Here is a 21,349-nt window from a genome sequence, read left to right on the forward strand (position 1 = left end):
GGGACCCAATCATGAGATATTCCACAGGTAGGCCACCATCATTACTATTGTGGAGGTTAAATAGGTCGAGGACAGAAAAGATTTGTCTACATTTGAATTAGGGTTTACTAACTTAAGTTCTTCCCAGCCCCCTTTTTGCCCTTGCAAACTCTCTTCTTCAGTTTGCAGTAATTGGAAAGATGGAGACAACTGGCATGAAAATGATAAGCAACATCTGTGCCTTGGTGGGTACAGAAACATTAAATCAGTGAGTGTTCTAAATACTGCATATTTGTGCAACTTCACTTCCTGCTAAAATTACATTAATTCACCATCTGGAAGGAACACCATTTAGAACTATATGAGCATTTAAGTACCCACTTTGGATTAAATTTGTGGTTGTTGTAAATACCCCTGATTTAGCTTTGATTTGTCCTTTATTAAGCTTGCCAAATATGTAATAGTTAAATCAGAAGTAGTTTTGCTGTTTGAACTTAAAAAATGCAATATGCAGATGGATTCAAAAACCAAGCCAAAAATTGCTTTCTTTTTACAATCTGCATATTTATGACATAGTTTTAATATTGTCTCCATTTACTACATTTTACTTTCACCTCCTTCTGAAAGAGTGCATAAAACACAACCACTCCATATTCTAAAAAGCCATTTTAGGGATTTTTCAGGTATGCAGACTGTATGGATCTGGTTCAAAATCAATATTAGAAAATCAGCAGTGGAACAAGAGATTTGAGTTTAAGAATTAGCCCTTAGGCTGTATATTTACAGAAGAGGAAAGATAAAAAATTCTGTGAGTCACAGAAGGCGACATATCTGCATAGAATATCTCTACTGAATAGAAAAGACAACTGCAGAGGAAAGATACTGAACCCAAGCCGTGCACTGTGAAACTATGAAGCTAATTTTTAACTAATTGCTGTGTTTAAAGCTTTTAATAGTGTTCCTGCAGTGCACCTTGGTGAGGTAGGCAGTTTGACAGCTGCTGCAGAGACGATGACCACAGAGGTCAAACTCACATAGAAAGGGACAAGGAGAAAATTCTTAAAAGCTCATCCCTTTAGAAGAAGTATTTCTTGTTCTTCTACACATTATATATCTTTTAAAAAACATTATTATCTTAGTAAGTTCCAGACATAGTGAATGCTTGCAAAAACACATCTGGTACTGTACCATGCCTATTCTTCCCTACAGCCACGCTGAGAGCTTTAGCTGCTGCTGACTGTCTCTGAAATGACATAAGAAATAAGAATTCCCATGCTACGTCAAATCTGTAGCCCCTTCTACCATAGTACAGTATGGTACAGTATCCTGTCTCTGGCAGAGACCAGAACAGGATGCTTCAGTAAAATGGATGTGGTTCTCTAAACAGATATAATTTGGATTATTTTAGATTAAGCTCTAAATTGGAAAAACTTGTTTTCTGTAATATTTCAGGAGAATGAGGTCAGTTTTAAAAACAACAAACTAATTTCTATTGATCTAAGGAATCTGTTATCAGATTTGCCATAAATTCAAGAACTGAGTAAAAATTCCAGCAGCTCTCATAACAGAGGGTGAATGAATTATTGAATACTATCCCTATCTAATTCTAGATTTTTGGGAGCAATATAATACACATTTGTGAGTTCACAAACAGTCTTCAGCTGGTACCAGTTCTCCTCTGTAAGGACTACAGCTTGGTCTTTTTACAGGTCAGAATAACTTACATTGCAGTTCCTCTATGAATGCCAAAATGTAAAGTAAGCTTTAGGATACGCATGTATAAGGCCAACTCAAGGCTAACAAGATAAAAACATGAGACATGGCAGAAATGAGAAATGTTATATATATAACAAGACAGGTTTACTGTAACACAATTGCTGACCAACAGAGAAATTACTGGAACAGATATACCACAAATACCAATAAGGGTGTAAAGTCAGCATAATTGGGGCCAACAGGGGAAAGATTAAACTAGAGGCAGGCTTTTCATTTGGAGGTGGATGACGATGCTATTTTTTCTAGTTGAAGGAATTTAAAGGAGAAGTTACCATATTGGTTGAGACTATTTTTGACAAATATTTAACCAGATTTTTCTGTGATGCCAGTTTACTGGAGTCTTAGCCAGCCTACAAAACCAACTGGATTAGGAGAAAAAAAATAATTAAAGAACAGTAACTGTGCTTTAAAGCTCTAGAAAGGACCGTGGTTTCACAAATTATTCAAAGAATGGGATTTCATTAATAATGTCCCAACACTACTGGCGTAACAGGCGAGTTTTTCTATTTGAATTTTCCTTTTAAACCAGTGACAATCTCATGCAATGTTTCCTGTGCTCTGGAGTTCTACAGTGAAGAAAAAAATAACTGTATTCAGTGATGTGATAAATATGTTCCTTACCAAGTTTGAGAACAATTTATTCATCCAAAAGAAGTGCCAGGTATAACCACAACCAGAAAACAAAGCAGTTTTTTCACTTCCTACGTTTTCAGTCATTTGGATAAGATCAGAGCAGTCAATGATTTTGCAAGGAAAGGGAACCAAACAATAATTTTCCCCTACGCCAATTCTTTTGGGTTAACACGATGATCTGCACCATCACTAGCAAAAAGGACAGAAGGTGAAGAAAACAGAGGATTCACAGCTTGCTGCTTGTGCTGGGAAGTGCCTGTAGTGCCTCAGGAACTACCCTGTGAAAGAATCCCAGCCCCTGGGAGTATCATCTAACCTGCCCATCAAATGACAGCAACACCTTGAACCAAGTACACATCTTCTGTGAGTACTCCCGTATAACTTACAGGGTTTGACATAACCCTGCAGGGGTTATATTAAAAGGGAAACGTGTGTTGGTGCTTGCACAGGACGGGAGAAGCATCCTGTAATTTAAGGGAGTCTGCTTCTGTAAATTAGATTTTCTTGCAGACTCGTCTGTTGCTTTTAACCTTGACACGGTGATGTTCAGTTGTGTTTAAAAGCCACGCAAGGGATTTGTAAGGGTTTAATAAGCAGACACCTCTCTGGCTGAGACCGACTCGCTGGCAATCCCTCTGATAAAAATTCTGCAGCCCAAACAGGGGGATTTAAATGACAGGCCAGGGAAGTCTGAGGAAGACTTATGGCAGTAGACTGACAATGAGCTGATCTGGGCGCAAACACAGAAGCCTCATGAAAGCTAGGGTAAGGCGAGGAAGCTTACTGGGAAACTCTTGCAGAGCTGCCAGGGTTTCTAAGGCTTAAGCTGCCTGGCAGCAGACGACTGGAGGGACGGGTTTCCATATGGACTGGAGACCAGTGGGACCAAGGGCACTGAGAGCCAGGGTTCTGTTTAACAGTTCGTCCAGGACAAAATACTGAGATGAAGAGACAGATATCAGCCACAACACAAACCTCAGCAGCAGTGTCAGAAGTCAGGGCCACACAGCCTTTTCTCAGCTGCCATCAATTACTTACTTATCCACAGCTGGGAAATATCTGGGGAGTGCATTAACCTCTCACCCTGAGACAAAATGTTTACCATAATAACAGACATGAATTTGATCAGAGAAGTCTCAAAAAAAAGAGTACCAAAATAACTGAATTGTTAGCTTTGCCTGAAATTATCAATAATCTAGAGTTCAGGAACGTCAGGAAAGTTATTATGTTAAGTGATCCCTCCAAGTAAAACATGCTTTTTGTGCCCTAATGCTTTACTTGACGAATTCTGACTTAGCATGCTCTAGCAGGTTCACTGAGGCCTGAGAAACCTATAACGTACACTGAAAATTTTCTCAGAGAGAGAGCAGCAGCCAGTGCTTATACACCATCACAGGAACAGAGATGAAAAAGGTAAAATGCACTGGCAGCTGACGACAGATGCTCTCCCCAATGAAAAATATGCAAAGATCAGCTGGACCGCAAACAGAGGACTCCAGCAGCTCCTGTAGCAGTCAAGTGTCACCCACTGGAAAGGCACATATTTGTGCAACATAGAATCATAGAATCATAGAATCAGTGAGGTTGGAAGGGACCTTTAAGATCATCAAGTCCAACCATTAACCTACCCTGATAAAAACACCACCACTCCTAAACCATGTCCCTAAGCACCTCATCTACCCTTTTCTTAAACACCTCCAGGGATGGTGAATCCACCACCTCTCTGGGCAGCTTATTCCAATGTTTAATAACCCTTTCAGTGAAAAAATGCTTCCTAACATCTAATCTAAACCTGCCCTGACATAACTTGAACCCATTTCCTCTTGTCCTATCACTTGTCACCAGGGAGAAGAGGTCAGCTCCCATCTCTCTAAAACCTCCTTTCAGGTAGTTGTAGAGGGTGATAAGGTCTCCCCTCAGCCTCCTCTTCTCCAGGCTAAACAACCCCAGATCCCTCAGTCGTTCCTCATAAGGTTTGTCCTCCAGACCCTTCACCAGCTTTGTAGCCCTTCTCTGGACACGCTCCAACACCTCAATGTCCTTCTTGTAGTGAGGGGCCCAAAACTGAACACAGTACTCGAGGTGAGGCCTCACCAGTGCCGAGTACAGGGGGATGATTACTTCCCTAACATGCCCCATGCTGCATGCATGTGGCAATGGAAAATGCTGTAAGACTGGCATAACCTTTTGAAGAGAACAGTTTTTTCACTCTAAAAGATATCTGTTTGGAAAAACATCATTCATTATTTACTGGCCTGCATTAGAGTAATCTGGTTCAATCTGTGGTGGTGAATGGATTTAAATCCAGTTGGCGTCCGGTCACAAGTGATGTTCCCCAGGGCTCAGTATTGGGGCTGGTTCTCTGTAATATCTTTATCAATGACCTGGACAAGGGGATTGAATGCACCCTCAGTAAGTTTACAGATGACACTAAGCTAGGTGGGCGTGTTGATCTGTTTGAGTGCAAGATGGCTCTACAGAGGGATTTGGACAGGCTGGACCGATGGGCCGAGGCCAATGGTATGAGGTTCAACAAGGCCAAGTGCCAGGTCCTGCAGCTGGGTCGCAACAAGCCCAAGCAGCATGACAGGATTGGGGCGGAGTGGTTTGAAAGCTGCCTGGCAGAAAAGGACCTGGGGGTGTTGGTGGACCGCTGGCTGAATATGAGCGTGCAGTGTGCCCAGGTGGCCAAGAAGGCCAACAGTGTCCTGCCCTGCATCAGGAATAGTGTGACCAGCAGGACTAGGGAAGTGATTGTCCTGCCGTACTTGGCACTGGTGAGGCCCCACCTCGAGTACTGTGTTCAGTTTTGGGCCCCTCACTACAAGAAAGACATTGAGGTATTGGAGTATGTCCAGAGAAGGGCTACAAAGCTGATGAGGGGTCTGGAGGACAAATCTTATGAGGAACGACTGAGGGAACTGGGGTTGTTTAACCTGGAGAAGAGGACGCTGAAGGGAGACCTTATCACTCTCTACAACTACTTGAAAGGAGATTGTAGAGAGGTGGGAGCTGACCTCTTCTCCCTGGTGACAAGTGATAGGATGAGAGTAAATAGGTTCAAGTTACGCCAGGCGAGGTTTAGGTTGGATATTAGGAAAATTTTTTTCACTGAAAGGGTTATCAAACATTGGAATAAGCTGCCCAGAGAGGTGATGGCTTTGCCACCCCTGGAGGTGTTTAAAAAAAGGGTAGATATGGTACTTGGGGACACGGTTTAGAAGTGGTTTTGTGAAGTTAGGTTAATGGTTGGACCTGATGGTATTAAAGGACCCTTCCAACCTCAACGATTCTATGAGTCTATGATTCTAATCTCACATCAGGTTAAAATCTCCTAGAACAACACATATTATCTAAAGTACAGGAAATATAGTAAACAATCCAATGCATTAACCAACAATGTGCAACCAAATTGTTATAGATCAAAACAACAATCTCTGCTGAGAAATAAAAGTTGGAAATACTCTATCGAGTAAGAAAACAGAACTACACTTTCTCCACAGAGCAGCCTTAAAATCTAAATTAAAACAACAGCTTCAGAGGCAGCTGTAAATACCAAGCTGTATATGTTGGGATAACTTTTCTAATTTAGCAAAGTATTTCCAAAGCTCCAAACAATATACTATTTTTCAGTTTATGTCTCATGTAGTTTTAAATAATGCCATTGCTCTTTTCTCATTAATATCATGCAAAAACTTCAAATTGCTACACTGCTAGAATACTCTGGATCCTGAGCAATGCCTACTATCTCCTTATACTTTTGCTCCTAAGAGAATGCTCAAACTCTAGATATAATTAAATATCATTACCAACTTCATACTTTCAAGCAATAGAATTCTTGCCATCTTATCCAAATATTTCTTTACAACACTAATACCACCAGAGTTCAAGATTATAGAGAAAGGCCATGAGGGTGTGAAGATAAATTACTTACTATCATATCAAAACACTGGATCACTTTAAAAATGTTCATCACATAAAAACGTTCATTGAGTGCACCCTCAGAAAGTTTGCTGATGATACCAAGCTCTTTGGCTAGGTAGACATGCTGGAGGGGAGGGATGCCATCCAGAGGGACCTGGACAGGCTGCAGAGGTGGGCCCAAGCCAACCTCATGCAGTTCAACAAGGCCAAGTGCAAGGTCCTACATCTGGGTCGGGGCAATCCCAAGCACAAACACAGGCTCGTCAGGGAATGGCTGGAGAGCAGCCCTGAGGACAAGGATCTGGGGGTGCTGATTGACAAGAAGCTCAACATGAGCCAGCAATGTGCGATCGCAGCCCAGAAGGCCAACCGTATCCTCGGCTGCATCAGAAGTGTGGCCAGCAGATCAAAGGATGTGATTCTGCCCCTCTACTCCACTCTCATGAGACCCCACCTGGAGTACTGCATCCAGCTCTGGAGTCCCCAACAGAAGAAGGACATGGACCTGCTGGATCGTGTCCAGAGGAGAGCCACGAGGACGATCCACGGGCTGGAGCACCTCTCCTATGAGGAGAGGCTGAAAGAGTTGGGTCTGTTCAGCCTGGAGAAGAGAAGGCTCCGGGGAGATCGTACCACGGCCTTCCAGTACCTAAAGGGGGCCTACAGGAGAGCTGGGGAGGGACATTTTACTAGAGCATGTAGTGATAGCACGAGGGGGAATGGCTTTAAAGTGGAAGAGGGCAGGTTCAGATAGAACATTAGGAAGAAGTTTTTCACTTTGAGGGTGGTGAGGCACTGGAAGAGGTTGCCCAGAGAGGTTGTTGAGGCCCCATCCCTGGAGGTGTTCAAGGCCAGGCTGGATGTGGCCTTGGGCAACCTGGTCTAGTGGGAGGTGTCCCTGCCTATGGCAGGGGGGTTGGAACTCGATGATCTTCAAGGTCCTTTCCAACCTAAACCATTCTATGATTCTGTGATACTGCTGTTCACCTTTTCCCAGAAGCATAAAAAAAAGGTCCAATGTTTTCTGTCTTTCCAGTGAAAACCTGGTATTGTTTTCATTGCTTACTGAACTTCAGAGGTCTATCCTTTGACATCAGGTATGTAAAGAACAACAACATTTTCTGTAGGAAAGTTTTTAAAAAGTCACTTAGGGTATCACCTTTCCCAGCAGAAGAAACAAAATAATTAATGAATCACTTGGTTTCATGCTGTAGAGATTATATACTAGATTTTAATTTCAGATTTTTTACACCTTTTTTTTTTTACAATTTACAAGAAAGACTCTATTCTTCCCCTACCTATGCATGACACATGCCGATAGATATGATAAAACTTTGTTTTCACTTACTTTTGCTGAAGGATTTAATTTATGTAAGCAAATTATTAATTGGGAGTATCCCATTGTATTCACTTCCCACCTGCACCACTGATCAAGAAAATAACATGACTCTGAAAAAAGTCTAAAAGTTTCAATGATAAAGATTTTCTTTGCATTTCAGTTCAACTGACAAGCTTATGAATAGAACATAGACCTTACTCCACAGATAGTTTCATGGATATTTGTGTTGCAAATTTGTCCTTATTCCATGTTGGATACAAACGTGATGGAGAAGAAACTGTATTTATCAGGATTTCTTTCAGACAGTGTGCCTATGAAGCTCCACTTGTTATAGTGATACAAATGATAGCATTGTTAATGTCGAGTGGCTAAAAAAGTCTCAAGGGACAAACCAGAGATGCTACTCAAGCAAACTGGCTGTTCATATTATACGGGCAAATACCTGTTTACAGATGTAACGTGAACACATCGCATGGGAGGACTACATTAGTAATATATTTAGTTATTTATACCTACTCCTTAAGAAGCTAAAAACAATGGCAACCGTGTTACTAGAAGTAATAGTAAGTATTCATGTTGTCAGATGGATTTTGAATAATGTCCCAGACTGGGACATGGCATTGTAGATCTTGGCTCAGATTCCTGGAGTGATAAACTGGGAGATGCCCAGAGCGGTTAAATGTACTCACATTTCCTGCATCCAAACCTGGTTCTCAATGAGATTAACTGACCCAGTTAGCACAAACAGTGAGGGATGAAGGAATTAAAATTTTTAGGTATCTCTTCATCGTTACAGAAAGCCTAGTCTCCAAATCAGGTCTGCCTTCCCCTCTGTCATGCTACTTCATTCTAGCAAGAACTTTTTGTACAGCTAGGAACACGTAAGAAGTAACAGCAAGCAAAACTGTTCTGTGACACCTACTTTCCTGATTTTGATTAAAATAAATTCAAATATGTTTCTACCATTTGTGCAAGATAAAATGTTCAGTCATCATTTTCAAGTTCTTCACTTGTGAGTACAGAAACCCTCACTCCCTCAGGCAGAGAAAACAGCTGTCAGCAGCCGATACTGCTAACTTTAAGTGTTTTCAGGCTTTCTTTATACAGCACTGGAGATTACACCCATGAAAGCAGATTAACTTGATTATTTCAGAAATATCAGATGTTACATTTCTGTATGTGGAATGAGTTTAGGAGACACTGATAGCAACCAAGAGTCAATGATACACAGTCCTTTAAATTTAAACTTAATGACTGGCATCTCCATGCACAGCGATAGCTGAATCCGAAGCATTTTATGTAAGTGTTGTTCAAAAGGAATTATGTGTGGATTCAAACAATATAATGTTATATTGCCTTGTGCAATTTTACTTCCAAAATGTTTTAATGACAGTTCCCATGATGATAATCTACCATTCTTGACATATTACAACAGTTCAGTAAATATTTCAAAATATAAAGGTTTGATATTTTACACTTTCACAGTGCCACTATGTCAAATATGTTCTAGAGTTCACCAGATACTTGGTATACCTTACTCTTCCTAAAAGGTTTATGGAACAAGATCCCATGTAGTAAAGGAGATCGTGTAAGACCAACACAGAAATGTCCCCAGAGCTATGGAAAGAAACACAGATGTGTTTTTTCCATCCTGTCAGCATATATGTATGCATGACAGAAGTATATGGTTCACCTTTAGAGACAGGCAGGCTACAAGAGAATACCTCTTTGAATACCTAAACGTAGTTTCAGCTCAGTACATAGTATATGTTTTCATATGGAGGACATCCACTATTAGTCAAAAATAGCCTGATTTATCTAGCATTAAATTATAATAACCTAAAATAAGAAAAATACTTTTAGGGTTACAGTACGCGTAGAAAGCCAGATGACATAAAAAGTGTCGTAGTTATATAGTCTGTTTTACTGCATTTTCAGTAGACCCAGCTAGACGGTCATAGCATTGTTGTGTCAAATGCTGACCCTTTTACTCTTTTGGTAAAGTTGGTTAAAAGAGCTTTGCTGAACATTTTTTCCAAATCCTGTATCTGGATTCCAGTCCTAATGCCAGTCATTCCCCAAAGAATTTGGACAGTCAGGTTCAGATCCCTCCGTGAGATGCTCTCTGCCTTCAACTGCAACTCTCTGCAATTGGAAACCCTACAGTATCCTGCACTGAAACCTAAACGCAGGTTGACCCCCAGCTAGGTCAAGGAGGAGACAGGCGGGGAAGAGAGAGATAAAGAAAACTGTTGCCTTGATTTTATTTTTTTTTTTTTTTAAATCTTGCTATTCAAATCATGTTGGTTGCCCATTTTAGAATTACATTGAAAAAAATTCTGATATTCTGCCCTCTCGTCTTGGTTTAATATATATAAAAATAAATTTAAATTTAAAAATAAATTAGGCAAAAGTAAGGTTTATTACTGGGCCTGTCTACAGTGTTAACTCAGGTTCAAGCTTGAATGTGAACTCAATGACCAGGATTATCCAGTATTTTTAGATGCAGATTCATGCTCTATCTCAAATATGAACCAGACCAATTAACTAAGTAGGTAGTGAAATCTGGCAGAGAAAAAAAGTGAAAGTTTAACTCAGATTCTCTATCACATGAGCCACATGGCACAGTGAGAGACCCAGGGCTCTCACCCAGCAATGGCCAACATACTGTGTATTTTCCTTTCAAAAACCAAGGCTCTGAGCCTAGCTTTATCCTGCCTCCAGAAATGCCCTCTTTTCCAGCAGATTAACCACCCAGGCATGTTTCTCATCTATACAGTTTTGCTTTAATGTCCATGCTTGATTCAGTTTATCTCACAAGCCCTCAGCAGAAATATCATGGAACTACCACATCCTTACCTACAGCTCTTCTGTCCAACCTGAAGCTGTAAGAACTCATATCCCACCTGAATGCATCTCTTTTTCTTGCCCCATCATCCAGTGGATGCTAACTCTCCAGGCACATGCATTTTCTAAATCCATCATTCTCCTTAAATAACTTACGAATTTCATTGCTTAACTATCCCCCCAAAAGTCTGTAACTTGACTGTTTCATCATCACTCAGTTTACCTCTCTTCCATGAATGCCTTCTGGTCCTGGTTCTCCTTTATCTCCTTTTTCACCCTACAAAAAACGAACATTTATTTTATTATACAAGACAAATACTAACCCATGTCATTTTTTAACTGGAAAAATATTTTAAGATTCTAGTCTGTTCTACATGAAGTGCTACATATACACTGCTGGCTGCACAAGCAAAATTATTTCTTACATTCCAACATAAATTCTTTCCAAATAAATGCCTCTGAAAAATGTCTAGCAGTCTGAGAGCTATAGCTCTCTGTATTTCACAGTGCCACTGAACATCCATAAAGACTCACCACATAAAAATATTCTTGGTTCTCACAGTGCTCCATGAATATGCTCGTGAAACAGAAATTTACACTGGGGAACAGTTTTCCTTTTGAAAATCTTAACATTGACATTAAATTAATTGCTTTCATTCTAAGACTGTTTTTAAATAAACAATTCTTGTTTTAAATATCTGATAACAGAACTGTCCTCAATATTATTATTTCTCTTTAACTCATACTGGTATACGGTTCACTGATTGCATTTGAAAAATGGAAACAATTTTTGTTCTGAAAATTTTCTCACACGTATGAATATGAACAACATCATGAATCAAAAAAAAAAAAATGATGGGAATGATCCTTCAAAATCCACTACACAGGGTGGTTCCTGCGTTTGCTCATGAAACACTGACTACAAAACACAATATTCTTTGTAGGATACATGAAAGGATTCAGTTCTGTATTATCTCTAACTACAATGCTATTCTAGTTAACACATATTTCATCAAAGTGAACAAAATACTCCTGTTTAAGAAGCATAATTTAAGGGAGAATGTCTTCCAGAACCAACAAGTGTAAACAGCTCTGTAATTGCATCTCTGTCACTAGACTGAACTTTTTCGAATCATAAAAGTAACATGATTCTGATAAAAGTGCGAGGACTGTACTAGAGTCCAAGCTCTTTCCATCAAGCAAAGAAAGAAAACAGATCTGCACTGAATTTCAATTATCTCCAGGGGAATATATTTGTCTGAGCAGAACCTATTCATTATGTCAGCATCATCTTCATAATTCTGTTAGGTAAATGGTATTGTACTGAGATCATTCAGCTAACTCCATTTGTGACACAGCTCTGATTCAGAGCCATTCCTCCAGTGGCAATGACAGAGGGCATTTCATCTAATAATCGGTTTTACAAAATGAGTTTATATGAGCTTTCTCAAACAACTGAAGCCTACTAACAAATTAGCAACAGCAAACTGTGAATTTAATAATCCCATGCACAAGATGGCTTTGCTAGTTCATTGTTCCATTTTAATACATCTTGTTGATAACAAAACTAATGCTACGCATTAGCCTGAATCATATTGTTAAGGTTTTTCCTCAAGTATTGCCTTTCTTGCTTGTAAAAAAAGTAAAAATTAAACCAGTAAATCTATGCATTTATTGCAAAAGTTTAAATGACAACAAACAGTTATAGGAATTTCACACTGGTTATTTTAGTGTATTTAATCTATAAAGTTATCTTTGTTCTATGGATTAAGACTTTGGTTGAGACAGTACAGTAATTTTCTTTTGATGTCAGTTTAGAAAAATAACAGTTGAAGTCCCAAACGTACTATTCTTCTTTAAATAGCTTACTTAACACTTTTAGAAGAAACTGCAAAAATGACATTTTACTTTTCATCACTGTGACACACTGGACATTTAACACTGCTTTCAGGACCTTTCAACTACTATCAGTTACACTGACAACTGTTACAACCTTGCAACAGCTACAAAGGTACAGTCATGTATTTGACATAGTATCTCTTTATCCAAATATATTTCTAGGAGATTTTAAAATCATTCCAATTTATGGAGCTGTTTTTTCTTCTATGATTTGTTTATCTGCTTTCATACTTTAAGAGAAAATGATACAAATATGTACAGATTTGCTTCAGAAGTAGTAGTATCCCATAAATTCCTTGAGGTATAGGTGGAAACCTAAGGTAAAAGTACCTTGTCATAATTTGTTGTGCAACATCTACATTTACATATAAATCTAAACAGAGAGCCTAAACCAAAAGATGGAAAGATGACCCTCCCCTCAACCTCGCTTATCATTTGCCTCGGTGTTAGAGGAGCAGCATGTGTTGGAGACCATGCCTTTTTCGTCTACAGTAGGGAGACGGTAACTTTAAAATGCTGTAGGGCAGCTCTAGACACATACAAGTGTTGCTGGTGAATGCAGGGAAGAAAGAAAAGCTCCCTTCCTTATCATTTACAAGATATTCAGATTTAAGATGCTTATCAGTTTCTTATGAAGTGATGAAAAGCACCTCCTACTAATGAGCCCAGACCTCTGCAAAGTCCCAAGAGCTGTGGGCTTACTGCCAGGCATGTGATTTTACTATGAACCTATTCTGATTTTTTAAAAGAGTAAATGATTTGTCCTCGCCAAGCCTGTCATATAGAATGTCCGTGTCCTCTGTGAAGACAGAATTCAAATCAAACAGAGGTCCAATTTTTACAATTTATTCTCATGAGAGCTGAGCCAAGTCACGCTCACTTCTGCCTTTATGGAGCACACTATACTGCATAATTAACAGCTTCAAATCTAGCCAATTCGCAGAATCGCTGAAGTCACTCTGGAGTGTAGAGGCGGCTGTTAATAATCAACATTGTGGCTTACCTCATAGATTAACAAAAAAAGAGAGAAAAATGTGTTAATGCCATTTTATATCTAATGTTCCTGCCTGCTTATACTATATTCAGATGAGACAATTAAAGGCTATTGCAAAAACAGGATGACAAAACTCCGAAATTGCCATGCCTTGTTTATTAGCTAACTAAAACTAATCCAATATAACGCTGAATTGTTTCTATTTCTTTGGGTGCATTCTGCTTTTGATTACCCCAATGGAACAAGCTGATGGGGTTGCTCCAGTATAAGTGCTGGGAGGGATTCAGTCTGCTGTGTGTAATAGCAGACACACTGAACTCAGTGGTAACATTCTTTAATTAGAGCCAGGGGTTCACATGTGGCCTCTGCAAGACTAGAGCACCGACCTTCAACTCACTTGACAATTTTAAGGCTGCCTCATTTTCCTTGCATACTATATCCTCTTTCTTATAACGGCAAAGTAACACATTTGGAAATATAAAGACATTAATACCTAAAAATTTGCCTAAAAAGGTAAAGTTTGTTTTGCAGTGCTGCTCTGTTAATGATACTAATCAGGCATTCCTGATATCCTTTGTTCCAAGCATTTTCAAGTACCATTGTTAACAATAGCTGAAATACTCTCCCAAGTACGCAAGCTATACAGTATCACTAACTTAGTGTGGGTACCTTATAATTTTTAACCTCTGAAACTCTGTGATTTCACCCTACCTATCTTTAAGATAGTACGCATGGAAACGAAAGAACGACACAAGAAGCTTATTTGCAAACAGGCTGTAACCCTGTATCACACAAGACCACTACCTAAGCAGAGTCAGAAAAAGACAGCATAAAACCTTGCGCTTCCATTTCCAGTAAACTAAAAGCAACAGTGATGACCTGGAAGGATGTCACAGTGAAGCCTGTGTCTTCCAAAGCCACCTATTTAGGATACTCAGACACAGCAAGAAAGCAAGCAATCACAAAGCTTCACAGACATCAGCAATTCAGAGAGCTCAGTAAATACACTTATCAAGAAATCATGACCAAAAAACTTCTGATTCCAAACTGTGCAACCACCATCTTGTGAAAGAGCCCCAAACAACAGGTGTCGTGCCCGACAAAGCCAAATAACATGTCAAGAGAAAGATCTTTCCTTCCTGCTTCACTTACACAGACTAAGCAATACTGAAGATGTTCATACTGGCTAAATACTGCTTAGTGTCACACATCGCATTCCTAAGCAAGCTCTAAGCATTTCTAAGCCAGAGAGGCTATATAAAGGCAAACTACCACCTCAACTGAATCCAAAATCTCATGCATAGAATGATCTGAAGCCAGGCCAATCCATGGCTCCAAAACTGCGCTGATTAATTGCCTCTTCCTGTCAGGAGGAATGAGGCAGCCATCCATTTTTATTCTTTGTAGAAAAAACTTAAAATGCAAAATTACTTCAATCAATCAGAACAGCGATCAAAACCATCAAGTCCAATAAATGTTAGTGTAGTGCGCTCCAAATGGAGAAATCAAGTGTGCAAATAACAAGTAAAGAATAGTCCCCATAGCACTACTTCAGAAAAGGATCTGGGGATCTAACCACACCGCCCAAGTTGCAGAAAACAAAGGCAGGGACTGGGAGAATGAGGTACCATCCACTGTAGGAGAAGACCAGGTTCAAGACCAGCCAAGGAACCTGAAGGTGCACAAGTCCATGGGACCTGATGAGATTCATCCGAGGGTCCTGAGGGAACTGGCAGATCAAGTTGCCAAGCCACTATCCATCATATTTGAGAAGTTGTCACAATCCGGTGAAGTTCCTGCTGACTGGAAAAGGAGAAACATAACCCCCGTTTTTAAAAGGGGTAAAAAAGAAGACCTAGGGAACTACAGGGAACTACAGGCCAGTCAGTCTCACCTCTGTGCCTGTCAAGATCATGGAGCAGATCCTCCTGGAAACTCTGCTAAGGCACATGGAAAATAAGGAGGCAATTAGTGACAGCCAACATTACTTCACCAAGGGTAAATCATGTCTGACAAATTTGGTTGCCTTCTACCACAGGGTTACGTCACTGGTGGATAAGGGGAGACCAACAGATGTCATCTATCTGGACTTGTACAAAGCATTTGACACCATTCCGCACAACATCCTTGTCTCTAAATTGGAGAGACATTTATTTGACAGATGGACCACTCGGTGGATAAGGAATTGGCTGGATGGCTGCACTCAAAGGATTGTTGTCAATGGGTCCATGTCCAAGTGGCAAACAGTGACAAGTGGTGTTCCTCAGGGGTCGGTACTGGGACTGGTGCTGTTTAACATCTTTGTGGGCGATATGGATGTTGGGATGGAGTGTACACTCAGCAAACTTGCTGACGACACCAATCTATGTGAAGTAGTCGACACACTGGAGGGGAGGGATGCCGTCCAGAGGGACCTGGACAGGCTGGAGAGGTATGCCTGTGCAAACCTCATGAAGTTCAACAAGGCCAAGTGCAAGGTCCTGCACATGGGCTGGGGCAATCCCATGTACAAACACAGGCTGGGCGGATAATGGATTGAGGACAGCCCTGAGGAGAAGGACTTGGGGCTGTTGGTGGATGAGAAGCTCAACATCAGCTGGCAATATCCACTTGCAGCCCAGAAAGCCAACCATATCCTGGGCTGCATCAAAAGAAGCGTGGCCAGCAGGTCAAGGGAGGTGATTCTGCCCCTCTTCTCCACTCTCGTGAGACCCCACCTGGAGTACTGCATCCAGCTCTGGAGCCCTCAACATAAGAAGAACATGGACCTATTGGAGCGAGTCCAGAGGAGGGCCACAAAGATGATCAGAGGGCTGGAGCACCTCTCCTATGAAGACAGTCTGAGAGGGCTGGCGTTGCTCAGCCTGGAGAAGAGAAGGCTCCTGGGAGACCTTATAGCAGCCTTCCAGTATCTGAAAGGGGGCCTACGAGAAGGCTGGAGAGGGACTTTTTACAAGGCCATGTAGTGATAGGACGAGGGGGAATGGCTTCAAACTGGAAGAGGGCAGGTTTAGAATAGATATTAGGAAAAAAAATTCACTATGAGGGTGGTGAGACACTGGAACAGGGAAGTTGTGGATGCCCCATCCCTGGGAGTGTTCAAAGCCAGGATGGATGGGGCTTTGAGTAACCTGGTCTAGTGGGAGGTGTCCCTGCCTATGGCTGGGGGACGGAACTAGATGATCTTTAAGGTCTCTTCCAACGTAAACCATTCTATGATTCTATGATTATCATGGATCACATAGTGAGCAGTACTGTAACACAAAGCTTTTTTAAAAGGCTCCATTCTGTATTTCAAATGCAAATTTAAAAAAGCCAATTATTCTGGTTTACTTGCCACTGATGAAAACAGAGTCTAGTTCAAGACATCATATTTTTGATGGAACTTTGTCAGCTTTTAGGTATCAGCTCTTCTCCAAATCAGAACGATAGAAAGATTGAAAAAAAAAAAAGTTAGGTAGAAAAAGTGAACATAGGACACACTGATGAATCTCAAATATGGAAAAGAATGCTACAAATGGGACAATACATTTTTCCATAGCAATAACAGAAATAAGAGGTTTAATTTGTAGCCAAAAAGATTTAGGGGGGAAGAGGTATGTGTGTGGGGGAACTGGGGTTAACAAAGGCAGAGAAGTACTGTAAGGATCTAAGAATAGAGTGAAATTGCCTTAACTGTAGATTTTGCTTGAGAATGCTCTGGACGGACTTGATGAGACTTCATCGTATGTGTGTCTTAATGAGGGTGAGGCAGATATAACCCTGTACACTCTTCCAGGATAACATTTCCACGAGACTGCTCCTTGGTTCTGCTATGATTGCTCTCTCTTGGAAAATGTGACCAAGTCACATGTCAAAATAGTTTTAGCTTTTCTTAGGATGATGTCTTTGATGGGTAATGAATACAGTGTTTGCAGGAGGCACGTGTCTTAAAGAGTCAAAATTCTCTCATTTAATAAATGAATTCTCTTTTTTCATTAAGCCATTGAAAACCAGACAAACATTAATGCAAATGTCAGCAATATACACGATAACAATCTGCTTGAGCTGTTTGCACCGTCACCATGCCATTATCACCAAGCACAGTGATTGTATCAGTTCAGAGATAATGAACAGCAAAATAAAAATCAAACCAAATAATACAGATGAAACAGGAGTGGACAGATAAACCTGTTCTGAAGAGTTAGCAACCTCTTTAGATTGAAGGACTGTATCCACATTCAAACAAGTCATGTACTTTAGGCGTACTTTTACGTTCTTCATGAAAGCTAAACTCTCACATTGCAACATCCACAAACACCGATTTCTCAAACAGTCTATCAATTCCATGGCACCCTGGCAGGCAATAAAGTGTCCCCAGTTATCGTCTTACTGAAATATTTTCTTACATAGCCTACAGAACTATGAAATACTTGAGAACTAAGCCTTCAGAAAACTCAAATTCCATTCTTTCACATCTAGAAAATGACACAGCAGGGCTACCAGCAATGTTGATTGAAATCAACAATAATTTCTGAGTCATCATTTACACTTCTACTGCAGACTTGCCTCCTGTCCAAGAGAACATCTTAACTTTCCAGTACCTTCTTGTTGATATCTAACCATTTGAATTAGTTTTAAATGTTTCTTTCAACAGTTTTTCCTTGACAAAGATTCCTCTCTTATAACTGAAAAAACACTGATTCTATTGGTCACCAAGAACTGGGATAATCTAGACATGAGTCGCTCAGATACAAACCACATCTAGACCTTAGACATAACCTTTTTCAGCTGTCTACAGAGCTACGACTTTCAGCCGGACTTGATCACACTACTTTCACAAATGCTCCCTCATCCTGCTCTCCTCCACCCACTAGGAATGCCATTCCACCCATTAGGAATGTCATCACTAAAATTCTGCTCATCATTTACCTTCTCCTTTGCTGGTTCTCATGCACACATACTTAAACACCGGGAAACCTAAGTACTAAACTCAGTGCACAACTCGGCATTGCAAGGCTTACACAAAGTCAGACCATTTTTCCCCATTCAGCAATCTCTCCCTTCAGCCCAGCTCTTCTCTGGTTCGATAAACACAAAATCTACACAGTACATGAAGCATCATCTTTTATATTATTTAATTTTTAATTAACCAACCAATCTGGTTGTTCTGTAGGTATCCATCTTCTGTCTTAAACCTTATATTTTAATTACAATATCTTTGGGATGAGATAAATGGTCTGCTCTTTGTACTGTGCCTAACACAAGCGAATCATAATACATGTTTTGACTTGACAAATACTTGAGTTTTTACAAAATTTTGCTTTTACATCACTCACAAACAAAACTAATAGTTGAATTTGGCTCTAAGTTTCCAGCACCAAACTCCACTATAATTTTGAATTTAAGTATCTTGCGTATCTATCAGTAGATTAAAACCTAAAAAGAAAAAAGCTGTGTCATCTAACAAGCACATAATTTTTCCCTTTCTTAAGTAAATACTACAAATGGATTTGACTTTCAGCTACAATTGTTTAAAATTCTATCTGTCCTTTAGTGGCGAGGTTTCTGTTTATACTGGCTTAGTGTTAGTGTTGAATGAAGATTTTTCCGTAGCAGGAATAAACTAGTTTCTTTTCAAGGCTGATCTCCTATGGCAACCTAAAGCCTATCTGTTCTTGTCAGCAGTTGACAAATAGTATTGCTTTCACAGAACGTAGTATTTTTTAGACACCCGTGCTTTCGCGGTTTTGGCAGGCTATTGCCATCGTTATTTATACTCTAAAAGATGTTCTGCAGACAGTTAAAGGAACGTCACGTGCTTGCACAAGCTGAGGGACTGCTATGTCTTTTCTGCAAAGGCTGCACCTTTAGCTTTATTTCTGTCCCATGACAACCAAAATAACGGCATTTTCTGTAGCTGTGACTATTAACCGCGTCCATCAGGCTCACACAGACAGTAGCATTGGTTACCTCTATTTTCTTTGACTACAGTAAGTAGTTTATTAAGGTCATAGAAATGCATACTTTGGACAAGGAACTTGAGGTTTCAATAAAGCTCTTGTGGACCCTGGTATAATCCTACGGTGTGATGTGTTCAGTCTTCCGGTGGATATTCATCCGGGGAGGAGGCTTCATTCATGTTCAAAATAAGCACCCCTTGCTCAGTCAGACTTCACTAAGGCCAATCAAAACACAGCTAGAAAAGCTGGAAATGGTTGCCTTTTGCATAAAATTTAGTAATTGTAGATTTAATGCAGGAAGTTTTCTCTCTTTTTGAGAGGATCAAAATCCACAGCTCCCACTTCCCTGGCAACTGTCCATACAACCAGCCCATAGGATACCATGCAGCAAAACAATTCTCTCATTTCTATTCTAGCTGGACCACTGCAGTGAAGTGTGAAAAATTAATGGGTCTAGAATAAATAGGTGAGAGAATGTTCTGCAGCCTACTGAAGAGAAGGAAGCATCTTTAGAAAGGGCATCCTGGGAAATTTGAGCTCTATCTACTGGCTGGCTATTGACATCAGAAGCAAGTTTCAGTTAACACTGGCCTTCAGTAAGTACCTAAAACTCATAAAAGGATACAGGCCAAAACTTCTTTATCTGTGCACAATATATATTGCCTCACCCTATGAGAAAGATCAATGATATGTTCTCTGTAGACATCTAAGGCAACTCAGTCTCCACTTACTCTCCACAGAAACTCTGAGCTTTTGTTGTAAATAAGCTGCTCTTCTGAGCTACCTTCTTTGCTTTCTTAAAATAAAATAAAAAACACACAAAGACAGCCAATGAGTGTACTGTACAAAGTCGCAGCATAAAGCTGTTGATTGGGTTAGCTACATTAGACACACACCTCTGTAAAATTTACCATTCTCTAACTTTTGTGCAGATCTTTGATAAAAGCCTTAATACCCTTGACTTGCGTGCCTGAGGTCTTCAAAGTTTTCTCTAGGTATGTCTACTTTAGCAAACACTGCAGCACAAGAGAAGAGGATCTAGAGAGCAAATGATGCAGAGTACTAGATGTTCACACTATGTGTATTTTGTTGGAGCTATTCCAAACCTATCTTGGATTAGCTTTAGTCTGTTTTCATGAACTCAAGAGCTATTAGCAATTTCAGCAACTCAGGCTTGTTCCTGGAGTACATCCTTCAGTTTAGCTTCATCCAAAAGAAATCATACTGTTCTTCTCCAGCCCAAAAAGTCATCTATAAAGGACTGCAGCACCTTCTGGTCATTAAAATATGCCTACTCTTCTGGAATACCTTGGTTGCTGAAGAAAAGCCAGACAGCAGGCTGGGGAAACAGTATCTGCTGGGAGATAACCCAGTAAACAGAGGCTTTTTTTGGTCAAAACAGTTACCTGATTTATTTACTTTACTGGGCCTCACACAAACAGTTGCAATAGCAGTGCACAGGGACACTGGGGATAGGAAGAAGCAGCTGGAAAGGAGGAGATGGGGGAGGAAGACTGCTTTTATCACTGACAGCATTACCTCAACAAACATCACCTACTGCTAAGTGGCAGAAAAAAAAGTGCTTTGGAGACTGAAATGCACTTAAACACGTATGTTGCTGACTTTTCAGTAGTAACATCGACATCTGTCTTTGCAGATTGTGGAAAGCTTTCCCCGCTCACATGCACCCACAGAGGGTTTTTTTGTGGTATATTCATGAACAAGGTTCTGTCATCTCCTCTTTGAGAGTGACCCATGTGAGTAGCCGTTATGTTGTTTCTTCTTTCATCACACTCTGTTCATGGATTCTGATCCTTATCCTAATTGCAAACAACTTTCACTCAAACCTGCAAGAGCCCATTTAGGGAGCCCAGTGACGAGGGGGAATGGCTTTAAACTGGAAGAGGGCAGGTTCAGAATAAACATAAAGAAGAAGCTTTTCACTTTGAGGGTGGTGAGGCACTGGAACAGGTTGCCCAGAGAGGTTGTTGAGGCCCTGTTCCTGGAGGTGTTCAA

At 40.3% G+C, this 21,349-nt stretch overlaps 1 protein-coding gene across 1 annotated transcript in view; it reads right to left on the reverse strand.

Moving 5' to 3' along the window:
* The window catches only part of COL19A1 (collagen type XIX alpha 1 chain), a gene marked incomplete at its 3' end in the record, with an annotated part of 201,173 nt that overhangs the window by 97,058 nt on the left and 82,766 nt on the right, over nucleotides 1-21,349 (reverse strand). Inside the window, exon 12 of the mRNA XM_082481418.1 lies at nucleotides 10,722-10,775. Coding sequence (XP_082337544.1) covers nucleotides 10,722-10,775 — 54 coding nt within the window. The remainder of the gene's footprint in view (nucleotides 1-10,721; nucleotides 10,776-21,349) is intronic.

The sequence above is a fragment of the Vanellus vanellus genome (assembly GCF_965231255.1).
Source record: "Vanellus vanellus genome assembly, chromosome: 3".
Classification (NCBI taxonomy): Eukaryota; Metazoa; Chordata; class Aves; order Charadriiformes; family Charadriidae; genus Vanellus; species Vanellus vanellus.